General features: G+C 42.4%; 2 protein-coding genes across 2 annotated transcripts; one reads left to right on the top strand and one right to left on the bottom strand.

Moving 5' to 3' along the window:
• Window positions 1-490: 490 nt before the first annotated feature.
• On the bottom strand, window positions 491-2,824 carry SLIRP (SRA stem-loop interacting RNA binding protein). Its single transcript, XM_079537694.1, has 4 exons — window positions 2,726-2,824; window positions 2,548-2,606; window positions 1,947-2,054; window positions 491-561 (listed from the first exon to the last, which is right to left on the bottom strand). Exons 1-4 carry the CDS (start codon window positions 2,808-2,810, stop codon window positions 502-504), a joined length of 312 nt encoding a protein of 103 aa, XP_079393820.1. The 5' UTR covers window positions 2,811-2,824; the 3' UTR covers window positions 491-501.
• ALKBH1 (alkB homolog 1, histone H2A dioxygenase) lies at window positions 2,726-15,247 on the top strand (the record flags this gene model as incomplete). Its single annotated transcript, XM_079537693.1, has 6 exons — window positions 2,726-3,020; window positions 5,630-5,738; window positions 9,364-9,526; window positions 12,868-12,958; window positions 14,094-14,287; window positions 14,824-15,247. The coding sequence occupies exons 1-6, from the start codon at window positions 2,781-2,783 to the stop codon at window positions 15,245-15,247; spliced, it is 1,221 nt and encodes a 406-aa protein (XP_079393819.1). The 5' UTR covers window positions 2,726-2,780.
• Window positions 15,248-16,505: the final 1,258 nt, after the last annotated feature.

Below are 16,505 nucleotides of genomic sequence, written 5' to 3'. Positions count from 1 at the left end.
AAAATAAAAAGGTGTTTTTAATATCACAGAGGTATATAGGGTGATGCCATGTAAAGAAGCAGTTCAGAACTCTTTTGCTGTGTGGAGATGTATATACACACACTAGTTCCTCTACCAAGGAGTTTCCTATGAAGAATGGAGACTGCTTGGAAATGTTTCACCGGGGAACTGTTCTATAGCAAGTTCTCTGACTTTGCTAATTCCCTGTTGCCCAGCATCTCAGGGTAAGAATGTAGCCCCTTCCCACCGCCATGGTTTTATTAAGTAGCTGAAGCTTTTATTTCATTTGTTACAAGCTCTCCCACTGTAAATAATTACTGTATCATGCTGTAATAGATGCTAGAGAGCTTATACCTGTGTTTCTGTGTTGTTCCATAGTTTATTTGAACAAGGAAGGGAAGCAGCTGGATTCTGTTTTAAATCCAATACTCACAGTTTCTCCATAATCTTTATTTCAGTTTCTTTACATTTAGTGAAATAAAGCCTCTTTCCACAGTTCATTCACATTGATTCTCTCTTTGGTTGAAGGTATCTTCTACCTTGCTGTTGTCTGAGAATTAGCTGAAAACAATGGAAATCGTTCACGTTAGGCAAGAAACTTTGACTTCTTTTTATTTCTAATTTTTCTGAAATGTTTATATAAAAGATGTTAATGTGTGAGATCTATAGTGACAGCTGCTGAGTCCTGGAAGGAATATTAATAAAACTTACTGATAAGACTAGCTGTGGTCATGCAAAACACATCTTAGAAGTTTGGAATTTCAAGTGGAATTAATAGAAGTGCTCATATTCTGCTTTTAGAGAGGCTTGTCTTTTTATTATAAAAAAAAAAAAAAACAAACTGCCTTCTGTTCCACTAAAAAAGCAGCATTTTAGCTCTTGCACCTCCTGTTAACAGTCCATGGCTTCACTGGTGGGTGAGCAAATATGGATATCTTGCAACTTCAAGAGTAAAATGCAGCACATTCTGCAAGAAATTGAGAATCTCACACTAAAGACTCACCAGTGGTAGTCACAGTACTTAGTTTGGTAATTGTCTACAGCTAACATCCTATGTTATTTTCAACTCAGCTTACCTAGTATTAGCCTATTGCCTGGCTTATTGCATCTTAAGAGAGAATTCAGTAAACTACTACTGAAGTTTTGCTTTTCTTCTGCACTGTTGTTACCTCACAGGCCAGCTGTAAGACACCATGAAATAACCACACTGAACAAAGGCTTCTGTAGGACGAGCCATGTGAAGCAAAATGCTTTGCCATAATCAACATTTTGCAAGACCCCCTGAAGTCTCTTACAAACTGGCTGTACTCAACATTGCTTGTCAGAACAATAAGGCCAAATTCATAATGTGTATTTAAAGTCATTAAGTGATAATATCTCTCCTGCAGCCTGCTGGTTGCTCTTTAGCTAGGCCAGCTGAAGCATGTGCAAGTCTACAATAAAAATCCCCTTAGTAATTCACCTTATTTAGAGACTGTACCAAAAGCAAGCTTCCAGCTGTCACTGCACTGTCACTTGTTTTTACTGGTTTAAAAGCTTAGCTTTGTATTCTGTCACATTCCAGCCTCTCCCTAGAATGCAAATTTGATGCTGGAGTCTGCTTGCAGAATACTTTATTACAGATAGATAAAGGGTTGTACAGCAGCTCCTGAAGAACTTTACCACATCTGTGTTCCTTTAGTTTAGCATAATGGAAGACCTTTATGTCTGGACATGGTTTCTCTCTGTGGGTCTATTACAGTTACACAGCTATAAGTAGTCAAGCTGAGACAATGGAATAACTAACTATAAATAATTTTTGAAACACTAAAAGTATACTGAAGTGGCAAAATGCTTAATTTCACTTGAATAAGTATGGCATTAATTTGATGTTACAGCATCCACTAGGGAGCAGAATTAAAGACCCAACTCTGTATGCTACTGCACTAAAGGAGTGAAACCGTTACCTTGGCGCCTTCCAGTATGTGGGAGTCCTTCTGGAGCACGTTCTGAACCTCTTCTGGAGATGAGAATTTAATCCAGCAGTAACGTTTGTGAAAGCCTGTGTCTTTGTCCTAGTTACAGATTAAGGGAAGAAGCTGGTTACTGTAGGAAGTTTTTATTACATAGGCTGTTAAGCTTTCTATCCACGTCCTGTTTAAGGATTCAGAAATAAGAGACCAGTACAACTGTTTCAAAAGTCGGCTTCATACTTTACAACACGTATTTCCATTGTCAGCTGGGAGGGGGCGCGAGCTATTACAGTGGAATAAAGCAGGGCTGGTAGTCTCAAATTGTCCTGACCCTGCAGCCCCGCCTGAGCTTCAGCAGGGATGCAATTTTTTCTTTAGAGCGCCCGCTATGACGCTCTGTTTTGGGTCTGTAAGAAAAACAACGCTGGTCGTTTTGCGCCTGCCAGGTTCAGCCGCAACAACCCGGCTTTCAAAGCCCGCGGCAGCCGTGAACCCCGAGAGGCCTGGGAGAGCCGGTGCCGAGGAGGGCAGAGCCCGCGGGCCGGGCGCAGCGGGGGACGCCGGGGGGCTGCGGGGGCCGACGGCGGATACTTACGAAGGGCAGCTGGCACCTCTGCACCGACCCGAACTGGGAGAAATACTCCTTCAGCTCCTCTGCGGGAAAAATGGACGCATGGTTACGTGGCTCTGCGCCATAGGGGACGGAGCCGCGGCAGCCCCGAGTGCCGGGAGGGGGGGGCGGCAGGGGAGGGAGTGAGTCGGCGCGCACTCACTGCTCGACACCGTCCAGGGAACCTCGGCCACGAAGATGTCGAAGACCCGCCGGGAATGCCGAGCTGCCCTACGCACCGCCGCCATCTTGTGAGCTGCGGCGCTCCCCCGCTCCGCCCCGCCTCGGCAGCGCGCGCGCCGTCCGACCGCGGCGGCGCAACCAAAATGGCGGCGGGGGCGGCGGCGCTGGGCCGGGAGGGCGGGGAGGACGCTTTCCGCCGGCTCTTTCGCTTCTACCGGCAGCGCGACGCGGCGGACCTGCGGGGGGTGGTGGATTTCTCCGCGCCGGGGGGGCAGGTAACGGCGCGCCGTCGCCGCCCTCATAGTGTGGGGCCGGGGGCAGCTGGGTGGCACGGCGGGGCCGCGCCGGCCTGCCTCCACCCGCGGGAGGATCCGGGCTCTGTCCTTGAGCCTTTCCCGCGTCGTCGCGGCGCCGAAGGGCCTTACGGGGCCGGAGGTGGGCGCCTTACGAAGGGCAGTGCCTACAGAGCCCTACACGATGGGCGGCGGCGCCCGCCACGGTGAGGCGCGGAGCGGCCCGGGCCCGGGCACCGCCTCGGCGGAGCGCCTCGTGTCGGGTGTCACGGCTGGGGGTGGTGCTGGTGTGCAGAGCTCCTCCACGGGACCGGGGGCTGTGAGGGATGCTGGTGTCCGCGGGCGTATCCCCGAAGCTGCCACAGTAACAGAAATCCTCTCTGCAGAGATACTATTTCTGCTTATGCCTCCTTATTGCTGCTGCTAGCTAAATTTCCACGCGGCAGTGTGATCTCCAAAGCCTCCACCAGAAGTGTGTGTTACTTGAGAGAACCAAACAGGCTGTCGCTGTTTTCTGGGCCTGCCAGATACCTTGGGCCTGGAAAAACGTGGAGAGCCAGAAAGGAGCCAGGGTGTGTTTCTGCCGCCCGAGGGACACGTGGCTGGAACTGGGGCAGCCCTCCCCTCGGCGAGGTTCCTTTTCCTGTTGTCTCAACAACCACGTGGTTTAGCCGTGAGTGGGAGAGCCTCTGAAAGCTGTCCCTGTGTGGTTCAGTAGTTTCACCATGTGGGTGAAGCGCTGTGGAAAGTGGTCCTTGGAGCTCATCTCCTGTTTTGTCACCTAATAAAAGGGTAACAGATCTCTCCTGAAGTAGTATTAAAATTTGGATTCCCTATGAGACTATGCAAATAATAAAGGTAGGCGTATAGCTAAAATGAAACCTGACCTAGTTTTTCATATTCCCAATACTTAGCCTTTTATTTTTATTGTTGTATTATAATACATACTTCTCTGTCTTTTCAGACAATAGTTTTGATATCGTTTACTGGACACAAAACTTGACCTATAGGAAATTGTTCAGGCACTAGCATTGAATAGAGTAGTTGTTAATATTTCAGCCTTTCCTGAGCTTGCAGCAATACTTTATCAAAGGATTCTGGCGTTACAGCCCTTCTGGGAAGTTCGCAGTCCTCGAAAGCATCACAAGCATCTGTTCTCTCTCTGTGTCTCTTGTGCCTCTTACCTTCTGGGATTAGCTGACGGCTTTTTAGTGAAAGAGTCTTTGATTCCTCTTCCCCCCAGGTTAATAGCATATAGTTTTTCCCTTGAAGAAGGACTGCAGGCCAGCCAGATTGGCCTAGATACTGTTGTTCTTTTTCTCTCTGAAGAGTGCTTCAAGTGATGGAGATTTCCAGTGAAGTGTGACATCCCCAGCTGCTCTGCTACAAGGCATATTTTACTAGTTCAGCACATACAATCTTTCAGTGTAGGAGCAGGTCTTGTTCTTGGGAAGCCCTGGCAGCAGCCGGTGTGTAAGCAGTTGGAGAAGATGGAAAAACAGTAAAGGCTCAGTCAAAGCAGTTTCCCTCTTGGGTGTGTTCTGCAGACAAGACTCAGAATAAAGCTCTTCAAGGCTGGCAGTTACAGAGCTGCTTTTGGCAGAATTGAGAAGTTGGTAAAACTGAGTGTGTTGCCAGAAACTGCCCCTCAGTACTGGTTTAGAGTTGTTTTCTCAGCCTGTAGCAACTGATTTGTACCTCATTTGCCTCATTTGGGAGTGCTCACACTTGGGCCTTAATTTCATGTATGCTTTAAACTGGTACAAAATGAAGTCTTGTCTACCTCCCCCTGCTTATTTCCCCAATTCCTAACATAAAGCTGTATTTCTGTACAGAGAACAGGACTGGGGAATTGAGTTGCAACAAAACCAGTGTACCTCTACTATGTCCTCCCTGGGAAAGTTCCCAGTCCTAAGGAAAGCAGTGAGAATGAGGTGGATATGTTTCTTTCAGAAACAATGTGGGCTTATTACAGTTGAAACAGGTATTATTGCAATCCAGTGTACTACACTGAAAAAATACATCCTGCTGACCCCTGGGCTCCTTACCCTGGTGGTAACAATGTGGTATTCAGCATTTATAGGGCTTCTGCAGTCCTTTACATCAGACTGTTTTGGCAACTTCATCACTGTCCCTTTTCTCTTGTAATTACAGATCAGAACAGTCATTTATCCTATGAATTCTGAGCAGTAACTGTGACTGGAAAATGCTTTGAAGATGTAAAGTGTTACGAGGACTACGTATTGCTCTCTCATGGAGATTGATATTCAGCAAAATGGTTTTTACAGATTGAGCTGTAATGTGGAAATGGATAAACAGTGCAGATCTTTTTCTTAATACAAATTGTTCTTTATGAATGAAGGCTGTCTCTCCCAGTTCCTAAGTCTTGTAAAATCTGTAGATACTAGCTCTTTTGTAGCCCTGTGTGTCCTGTTCTGGTTGCAGTTGTTCAGACAACAGTTCCCTTGTTTTCACAAGGTTCCCTTTATTTGAGTGGAATATGGTAGCACTCTACAGGTGCTGTTTTTGAATGAGTTTTGTGTCTATTGCTTCTTTTTCCTCCATTTAACAGATCTGCTTTCTTTTACCAGGTGTTCAGATCACAGCTCAGTGTTTCTTCAGTCAGTGACCAAGATGCCTGCAGGGCAGGACTGCAACCAGTTAGCCGGTGGAAAGCCTACGGCCTCAATGGGTACCCAGGTAGGTGCTCTGATTTCAAGAAAAATAATTGCAACATTGTTGTTTCTGATTCAGGCATCCTCCATTTTATCTTTCTTCCCCCATCTGAAAAATCTACTTGGGTTTACCTCAGCATAATTTAATGTTTGTGATGTTGATTTGTTGGGTTTTTTTTTTTTTTCTTCTTGTTGGTTTGCTGTTATGTTTTTTGTTTTTTGGTTTTTTTTAAGTGCAGGAGGACAAACACATCAGTTAAAGGATGAGATGCAGTGATACATGGAGGTTAGAACAGAAGAACCAGTAGTTTCATGGTATCTTAACCAAACAGACCATCCCTTGTGGGAAAGAATCCACATTGCCAAAGCCTTTGATAGAAATGTTATACTTATGCAGCATCAGTTCCTCCTCAACATATATCATAAACATTAGATAAGTAACTGAAATACAGCCACTTCAGGCCTGAAGCATGGCCCCTATTTACTGGTATACGGGAAGTGAATACTGACCTCTTGTCCTATGTAAGGTACAGAATAATTTTGTTAGGTTCATTGTTTAAATAAACTGAAATTGATACTAGATCTTCAGGTCACTTATTAGAGATACAGAAAGATGTCAGGTTGGGTGGGACTTTTGGAGATCTCTGGTCCATCCTCTCTGCTTTAAAGCAGGGCCAGTTTGAGAGTTAGATCAGGTTGCTGGGAGCTTTGTTTGGGTGAGTTCTGCAAACCTCCACGGACAGAGATTACTTTCTGTGCACTTGATCCAGTGCTCAGCTGTTCTCATTGTGATTTCTTTTTTTCACCTTTTATCTAATCACAATCTGCATTGCTGTAATTTTGCTTCCCATAATCTTGCTGTGCACCCTGGAGAAGAATCTGGCTCCGTTCTTCGCAGTCCCTCTTTAAGTAGCTTTTAGTCATATAGGCCAACGTGCAATCAGCCTTAATTGCCACAAGGGTGCACTACTGACTCAGGCTCAATTTGTCCTCCAAGACAAACTGCTTTTATGACAGGTTGTTCTCATTGACACCTGCTTGTCTTACCAAGATTGAGGCTGGAGACCTTCATACTCAGTGTGCTGCAGGATTCTGCTGCAGTACAAAAACTGCATTTGTGTCCTCGAGGCAGATTTTATTATTATACAGATCCCCAAGGAATTCCTCTTTTGCTTATTTCACTTGGGCTCTTTCAAGGCCAAAAATGTTGCCTTCGATGCTTGGATTCTTGCTCTCAGTTCTGTGTGTAATTAGCCCTCCGGGCTTCAATTCCTTCATTAGCACCTGGAGGCAATACATCCCTAGTACAGTGTAATTCATATAGGTAGTAAAATGTTTTAAAACTGCACATCAAAAGCTGTTGACAGAAAGGGCAGTGTTATTACTCTGTTCTATATACAGGCCAACAGAAAGTAAATTTAATGTTTCTGGCAAAGAAACTTGTTGTAATCAGACCTGTAAGGAAGCTACCTGTAGACTGAAGGTGCAGGGAATAGAATGAAGTGAATGACGGTGTCTTATGACTATACTGAAGGCTCTTTTTCTAACCACTTAATTTAATTTTCTGAGGTCTGTGAGATATGCTGGCAGGAAGATTTTTCCATGCTTTTATTACCGCTTTATAAAGGCCACAAGGCAAGTTTGTATCCTGCTGAGAAACCTAGACTTCCTTCTTCCTTTTTCATCTATTTTTGTCTGTTTGCCTTGATATGACTGCAAGTTCAAAAAGACAGAATAGGGCAAAACCTTGAAACCTCCTTTTCCTTCGTTCCTGCTGTATCCTTATCTTTCTTTGTATGTGAATGTGTTGGTGAGTCTTACTGAATTGGCAGTTTTTGAAAGAAAGCCTTGATTCTCAAAATAAGTATGATACAGATTAATAGCATCTTCTCAGCACTCTCATTCATCAATGCTGTCAATCTTGTCTTGGAAGGAAACACCCCTGGGGTGTTGGGGAAAAAATCCAGTAAAGAATCCTAATATGCTTGTATCCTCATATATCCTTAAATATAAGACACGCCTAACAATGTCATATCTTATGGCAAGGACTCCTTTCTGTTAAGATACGGACCAAACAGATCCACAGTTACATCTGTGCTAACCCTCTTGTTTGGGCTGTTGCTTGAAAGCTGCCTGAAATGCTTGGCTAAATCACTGTGCTCATTAGCTACTTATTTACTTCATTTTGTTGATAAATTTTGCAGTCATTATTAATTAATAGATGACAGCAACGTAGCTGGAATGCAGTTTGATTTTCATTCCATTTGAGTAATACCATACAAAAGTGTAAAGGTTGATATAACCACACGTGTTTGGAAATAAGCACAAAGCAAAGGAGAAAACAGTTTACATTCTAAGAACTTTGTCCTGTGGACTGCTCTCTGCAGTTCATGACAATGAAGGAGCAATGAAGTAGCAATAAGAAGACAGAATGAGTTCTGAGACTTAATTAATGAGTTCTGAAACGTAATTCCCTTATTTAAAAAACAAAAGTAAAAACACCCCCCTTCCCCCCCCCCCCCCCCCCCCAACAAAATTCAAGAACGTGTCAGCATCATGAATACAGAATGCTGATACAGCACAACTTCGTATGCAGAAATGAAACTTGAAAGCTGTATACCGGAAGCCTTGCAAAATTTCTTTTTGTGTGGAGGTTTATTATTGTGCTTTATTATCCTTTCCCAGATTCAGGAAAGGGGGGATGGGGAAAAGCTACAAATGGTGCTGTGTACTGGTTTCCAAGCTTAGTTTGGTTATAATCTTTAAGATGTCAGTAGGAGCAGTTTCTGGTTCTGTGCTGGGCCATGTAAAAGAGGAAGCACTTGGCTTTTGGGATGATGCATGGGGATCTTTGTGAAGTAGAGGTACCCAAGGTACTTAGTTGAGCTGTGCTCTGCAGCTGGGGAAGAGATATTGAAGCGCTTGGTTAACAAGACTGCACTGCAAGAAACGTAGGGAAAGAGGAAAAATGGGACTCTGTTTTAACTATGATGTTTTAAACATCTGCCTGTTGAGTTCAGCTCTTATCCTTGTGTGGATAATGGAAAAAAGTGAACATAATCAACAGGTTGCCCAAGGAGTCTGTGGATGCCCCATCCCTGGAGGCATTCGAGGCCAGGCTGGATGTGGCTGTGGGCAGCCTGGTCCAGTGGTTGGCGGCCCTGCACATAGCAGGGGGGTTGAAACTCAATGATCATTGTGGTCCTTTTCAACCCAGACCATTCTGTGATTCTGAGACAGTAACAGGGTCATTTTGAAGACTATAAATTAACCATTACGATAGCTGTAATACTTATAAAAACTGTAACTAAAGGGTTAAAGAAAAGAATTCTGCTGAAGCATTTCAGTATCAAATTTATTCCAAAGCAGCTGGCTTTCCGAGTTCTTGCCCCTTTATCTACCTGCAGTCTGTATGCTTTACACAGATATGTTGTTGCCTTTGAGTGCCCTCCATGCCTTCTAACTTACAGGGATACGTTTTTTGTTTTGAAAAAACAGTAGGTCTTAACCTTTCAGACCTCTTAATAGATTTCTAAGGTGTTCTTTCAGTACCTCCAACCCTTCTCCTTTGCTGTGATTTTATTAAAAATAGGGATATGCCTAACCATACTTTCTCACCCATCCCCCTCTACCTTCTTCTTCCTGGTCAGGGTTTATTTTCATACAAAACCCTTTCCTTCCGGGCTGCCAGCGTCACTGGGTGAAACAGTGTCTCAAGTTATACACCCAGAAACCCAATGTCTGCAACCTGGACCTGCATATGGCTCCTGAGAAGACTGCTGATCTGTGGGGGCAAAGCAAGGAAAAGCTGAGGTGAGTCCCAAACAACCTTTGGTCAAAACTAACAGAGCCAGAAGTGCTCAGCTCTGAGAAGGCTGACTTAAAAATGGCGAGGAAAGGAAGCTGAAAAAGACTGAGTACGTGCTGGCAGTATACAGATCGTATCAGACATGCCAAGTTAAAGATGTATCTTTGTATGATGTGCATCCTTGTTAAGATCCTTTCCAAACATGCTGTGCCTGCTAAGCTCTTTTTTCCAGTCAGCTGCTAGATCTACTATGCTGTAATTGAAAAGCTGTACGTTCACTTTTTTGTATATGCACTCAAACTGACCAGTTTCCATGTTTTGATTTTCAGATTTTTTCTTTCATCCAGTCTGAGATGGCAATTAAATGTGTGCCATTTTAATGTCAATCTTGTTTACTCTGAAAGATCCCCACAGGATCAGAGTTCTGTAGCAGACAAAGCTGCCTTTCTTCTACCCAATTTGGAGATTAATGGAGAATTTGTCCAAGTTTTAAATTCAAACAGGAAACGTTAAAATCTAAGTTTTTAAAAAAATAATAATTGTAAAAATAAAAGGAAGTTAGATGCTGTTTACAGTACATAATCATTATTTATCATTGTTGATTTAATTGCTTATTTTTGATAACGCTGTGTCATGTGCTGGAGTGACCAGATTTCCCTGCAGCTCTCATCTTTTGCTACAGCCTGTTAGGAAAATGGATGTGCTGAGATTTTTCTTTAAAAAAAAAATAAATAAAATTCTTAACATCCAGAAGAAATGGATTTGCCAAAGCAAAGTTTGAACTTCTAAATATTCATACCTGAGACAGAAGTTAAACTGCACTTGAGTCTTCCAGGCTCAGTTGGAATTTGTTACAGAAGTTCAAATGCCTTTTTTTTTTTTTTTTTTTTTTTTTCTTCCATCACATATGAAAAAAATATTCTTTGAAAGCACTGTGGACTGTGCCCTACAGCTGAAAAAGGTTGGGTACTATTCCAGCTTGACAGAGCTTTCCCAGCAGTACCTCCTGCACAACTGGAATGATCAGAACAGAGGTTAATTTGCAGCTGAATCTAGTTCAGTTGAAAAGAGCATTTGGAAGAGCAATGGCTGGCAGGAACACCATGTTTTATTAAGCATTCAGCTTGCTCTTTACATCTGCAGCTGCTGTATCGATGCTTTACCTAGCAGGAAGCAGATCAAACTAACAAACTTGTCTGGTAATTAGGAGTGAGAACTTTTCAGAGAGTGGAGAAAAAGCAGGCTTAGCTAGAAGGAGGTCTGTTGCCAATGCTTTTTATCTTTCCATCTTCTTCTTCAAGGCTTTTTAATCTTCCATCAAATAGATACCTAAGTGTGCTTGAATCATAACATATCTGCTGTTTGCAGGAATCATAAGGTAGGGAGAGTCCATACAGTTCCTAGAAATGTACACTGTGCTCTCTCTGCAAAGTGGAGGACTTAAAGTGTAGAGGACGCATGTCCTTGCGAGGGATACATATGCCTGCATATGTGAGAAAACAGTTGGGAGGATTTTATGGATGGAATCATTTATCAGCAAGTAAAGAAAAAAGAGAATGCTTCAGAGCATCTCCCCTCATAATCTTCAGTCTTGCTCTCTTTCTAACATAGCTTAGCCTGAACTTCTCAGTGTCTTCTTGCAGGAGCACCTCTGCTACAAGCTTAGGAACTCATTGTTTCCAAATACGTAACACCCCAGTCTTTCCCCTTCTAAACAATCACCTGTGAAATCATATGCAAAATAATAAATTCTGGGAATCCGGACCTTCTGAGCTAGTGTTCCTGCTTCTGTGTGAACATTAACACAGTAGCTAAAGAAGATGAAGGGCATTTTCAGAAGGCAGGTGAAAAAATGTTTAATTATGAACATTAATTTACTGTTTGGAAGATGCAGAGGAATGACTTGTGGCCTCTTAATTTTCTAAATGTTGTTACTTGTTGGTAGGCTCCATAAACTGTTCCAAGCAACATGTATTTGATGCTTACTGTATTGCTGCATTATGGCAATTACAGTTGCTATTACCCTGTGACAAAGAAGGAAACTGGAAAGATGACTTTCTTTCAAGATTCAGTGAGCTGTGAAAAAATCACTACAGGTAAAGAAACTGGCCTTTAATTCCTGTTCCCAGCTTAGCTTACAAGCTACTAATACTAAAGATCAATACAGTGAAGGGCAGAAACAAGCTGTGTATCCAGTAGAAACACACGCTGAATGCACATGCTTGGCTGACACTTGACCATGGCAGCACAGATACCATTAATTCAGTTTTGTAAAGATCATGTCTTGCTGAACTAATGAGGCTGTAAATGAGAGCCGACCATCTGGCGCTACTGTTCAATTCTGTCTCCTCCTTTCCTTTCTTTCTTTACCATATCTCACAACTAAGCATGAGAAAAGAAACTGAAATTTCTGGTGTAAGTGGACTAGGAGATATGTCTGCCTTCTTTTTTGTATTTGTCGCTAGCATGCTTCTGTTTGATTCACTACAGTAGTACTCTTTGGTGTAACTTTGTGAGGACTTTTCTTTAAGCCATAGTAGAAGCCCATCCCTGATGGGCTTCCTGCCTTCCACATCTTCAAGTACGAAGGGAAAATAGTTGTGAGGTTACAGGTCACTACATTAGGGTTATCACTTGAGGAAAACAGTTCTGTATGCATTATGCTGCTCTTTCCTCAAAAAAAAAAAAACAAACGAGTGTACTTTTGGTCCTCTGTGACATCCTGGATAGAAAACACCCATAGTCTAAATTCCTTGACATTACAAGATGCATATATTCATATCTGAAGTCACCTTACAGAGCTAATTCATCCTAAGGGCTTCTTGTAAAAGTACCGAGCAGCAGAACTAATGGCCTTTTGCTTAGGAGAGTGTTTTACAGCTTCATATACTTCACTGTCAGCTAACACATTTTTCTTGTAATTTTCCATTAAGTGCCTGAAATATTTCATTCTTGTGTTTATACGTTTTAGATCTTTACAGATTCTTTTCCAGCTGCACAAATAGTACATGCTTAATTCTGACTTATAAGTGTGTGCCAGTTCACTGTGTTTTCTCTGTATGATATCCCAGCTTAGGCACCAGAGTACAAATATAACAGCAATTGGCAGTAGAGTCCACAACTGGTGCAGGTTGAATGAACTGAATTTTTAGTTCTGAAATGCAGTTCAGAAACAGAAAATTCAACAATGAACGGTGGCATAAAAGGAAAATGAAAATAAAAGTTTAGCACTGATGGTTTTAACAGGCTCACGTGGATGAGTGAATCTCATTACTGCATACTATAGTATCATGAAATCTCTCAGAAATTAGCATGTATCCTGTTTCTTTCAATTTTGTCTCTGCAGAAGGAAGGGTTCCAGTAAATGTGAGCCCAGAAGCTTACTGGAGAAGTTGCGCTGGGTGACCCTCGGTTACCATTACAATTGGGATACCAAGGTATTGCAGTTTAATTCCTTTCTATTTCTTTTCTTCAATGTAAGTGCTCAGGATTGCAGACAGAAAAAGCGTATTATGGAATAAAATTTAGTAAGGTTCATAGGATCCTACACAACAGTCTGGAGGAAGGGCTGTAACACCGTGCTCCTAAGAACATTTTCATCTTTTTGCATTCACTGTGGAGGATTTGACAGCAAAAGCCCATTGCTGCCTTCTTTGCTTCAAAAGGTAACACAGTAGCATATGCTTGGCTGTAGACCTGTGACTCCATTTCAGCATAAGTGAGCATTTTTACCTTTCTAAAAGGGAATGTATCAAAAGCACTTAGAGCAAGATTGACCTTCGTGTTCGAAGACAGGTACTTCTGAGAAATGCTGCTCCTCAGTGGAGGGATGAGAGCAGGAAAAGTCTGCTTAAGATGCGACTTTGAACTTACAACCTGAACCAGTATAGTTCAGGTTGTACTAACAGCTATTCTGGAGCTCCTCAATAATGGAGACAGATAAACTTGTTCAGCAGATTGAGTCAGATAGAGGCTGAGACAGGACAGCAGAGTGCTTATGTATAGTCTATCAGTATATTACAGACACTTAAGCAAATCAGTTTGCAGCCTTATATTTACCAGATCAGCATAATATTTTGAGGCCTTAAGAAAACTTGATTACTCCCTTTCACTCTTGTCAGTCAAAATCACTTGAGGAAGAGAGGGAGAAGTGGGTTTGTCTTAAACATCTTTGCTCCTTTCAAGGATGTTTAAGAGCTCTGAGACGAGCTCTGTTGGTAAGATACAGAACTCTCAATTAGCAGAATTAGGTGGTGACTGAATGACCTGAGGTAAATCCTCACGATGTTGGTATTAGTATATCAACTTCAAGTTTAATTATAATGTTCAACTCCATGATTAAAATGAAAGACTGTTAATTCAGGCAAGTTCAGCATAGGCCTAGCATTAAATGATTTGAGGAAAACTTCTTTTGTCATACCTATGTTGTAGTCCTTCTTTATGACTATTGCCACATTTCTGAGATATGATTCATTGTTTATTTCCGGTTGCATTTGCTGTTCTGATGTTCTAGGTTTGCTCTTTTTGTGTTTTTGTTTTTTTTTTTTTTTTTTTCCACTTTCCTTCCTCCAGAAGTACTCAGCAAATCATCACACTCCTTTCCCCTCAGACCTTGCATTCTTGTCAGAACAAGTGGCTGCAGCCTGTGGATTCAGGGGTTTCCAAGCCCAAGCAGGGATCTTGAACTATTATCACTTTGATTCTTCCCTGGGAATTCATGTAGATGAGTCTGAACTAGACCATTCTCGTCCCCTTTTATCATTCAGGTGAGTCCATTTGAGTGTTACTGAAGGCATGGTGGATTTACTTATTTATTTGTATTTACCATAATCATATATGGTTATAGGAAGTTAGTATGATGCGCTTAGTTAATTGAGCATATAATTATTCTCCAAAGACCTGAATTTTGGGAAGCTGTAGCTCACGGACATAGGTTGCTTGAAGACTGCTTAAATAGTATGGATGTGGCATCTCAGTGGAATTGCTGTCAGTACAGGGCACAGTTATGTTCTAAAGCAGCAGAGTGGCAATTTGGGTACTAAGCAACAAGCATGAAATACCTCAGCAGAACACCAAAACTGGGCAGAGCAACTGCTCACGCTGTGTCTAAAGTAAACTAGTCCTCTTGGTCTGTTTTCCATGTTCTCCATGTTCTAACAAGGAGTCCATTGGCATTTTTGGTTTAGTTTGTTTTTGTTGTTGTTTTCTAAAGAAATGCAGTTGCTGCTAATATTTTCCTATTGTACATACAATTTTCTCTACCTCAATTTCTTTTCTCTCTCTATCCTCACACCATTTTTAGTTTTGGACAATCTTCCATATTTTTACTTGGGGGCCTGAAGCGGGAAGAGGCCCCAACAGCAATGTTCATGCACAGTGGAGATATCATGGTGATGTCTGGCTTCAGCCGTCTGCTGTACCATGCTGTCCCCCGTGTCCTTCCCAACCCTGAAGGGACAGCTTTGCCTTCGTGCCTCAACCAGGCACTTTCTACAGACCTTCCTGTTGGCTCAGTCATTGAGCACAGCTCTGATGAAGATTGGCAAGTCTGTGCCAAGTACTTGCAGTCTTCCCGTATCAACATGACTATTCGACAGGTGTTGGCTGAGGGTCAGAAATTTCCAGAGGAGTCTGTGACAAACACAGAGAGTCGGGTACCCTCGGAAGACAGTCACCATCAGGAGAACAGCAGAGCCAAGAGACATAAACCAAATATGGACAGCTGAGACCCAAAGATTGTGCTAACGTGGACCGAATGGACAACCTCAGTTGTACCAGAAGTCTTTGTCTATACAGGCATTCAGAAACAGCTGTAGAATAAAGCAGTCCTTGCTGCTGTAAGGAAGAGGTTGGGGTCTGGGATGAAGAAATAAAACGAGAAAGAAGGATAAATTTAGGACTAGGACTCAGAAGATGAACTTTGCTGTGGGCATTTATTGTACTTGGTTCCCTTTATGATGTATTCTCTGCAGCTTTCTGATCTGTATGCCAGAACTGTAAGCTTGGTTCAGTTATGTTTGTAAAATATTTTGAAATAATCAGGCAGAAAGTGCTAGCAAATGATACCGTTGCTATTTATTAAAGAAGCCAATCAGGCTAGTAAAGCTCAGCTGGAGTGCGTTAACAAATGTGAGGGAGAGTAGGTTGCTATGAAACCTACCTGCAGCATTTCCAAGTGAATTACTTCTGCAAAAACTGGTTCAGTGATCAGAAACTAGCAGTTCCCTTGAGCAACACATGGTAAGCTTGTTCTAGCCTTGTGCTCTCCTTCTGCCTGCTTGCAGCCCCCCCAGCTGCAGCAGAAAATGATTTTGAGTGGATCTGGACTTCCTGCATACCTCAGCTTTTAAAGGGAAATGACATGGAGCAGCATTAGAATATCAGTTGAGTATGTCCTATACCCCCATTCTTTCACATCTGCCTCCTCTAAGTGCCTGCAGATTAGGGTCCTGCAGCCTCAAGCTAGTATCTGTAAGTTACAGAATGTCTTCCAAGTAAAAGCAATGAAGTTGTAGACTGAGTACATAAAAAAGAAAATTATCAGTATCTCTGCACAAAGATATACTGAAACAAAGAAAAGTACTGGCTTTTGTTCTCTTTAAGACTCAGACCTTCCTATCGATTTTTTAATGCAATTTTAATTGTTGGAGTGGAATGCTCTATCCCTAGGGTATTTTGTTGCACTTTCCAATGAATAAACTTACTCCGTTTTTAAATTAAAGATCTTTATCAGTTTGGGGCTTTTTTCTTTTTTCTTTTATTTTTCTCCCTGTTAGTTATTTCAATGTATTGTTCATGCTGTTGCTGCATCCCTTGTACTGTTTCCTCCAGACATCTCTTAGATCTATTGCTCTGCCATCTGCCAGCTCTGGCAGAGAAGCCCTACGTGTATTTCTGCAGGGCCACTTTGCTTAAAAGCTCTTTTGGGCTTGTCAGATAGTTCCTGAGTGGCACAGCTTGTGGTATCAAAGTCCAATTTAGTAT

Source organism: Tetrao urogallus (genome assembly GCF_951394365.1).
Source record: "Tetrao urogallus genome assembly, chromosome: 6".
Taxonomy (NCBI): domain Eukaryota; kingdom Metazoa; phylum Chordata; class Aves; order Galliformes; family Phasianidae; genus Tetrao; species Tetrao urogallus.
The sequence above is the reverse complement of the archived record's forward strand: the minus strand, read 5'-3'. Positions and strand labels throughout refer to the sequence as shown.

Coding starts and splice junctions, on each gene's coding strand:
- SLIRP (XM_079537694.1), bottom strand. CDS start 2,810: ATGGCGGCGGTGCGTAGGGCAGCTCGGCATTCCCGGCGGGTCTTCGAC. Junction 2,055..2,547: donor AGAGGTGCCAGCTGCCCTTC/GTAAGTATCCGC, acceptor ATCTGTAACTAG/GACAAAGACACAGGCTTTCA. Junction 562..1,946: donor ACATACTGGAAGGCGCCAAG/GTAACGGTTTCA, acceptor CATTGTTTTCAG/CTAATTCTCAGACAACAGCA.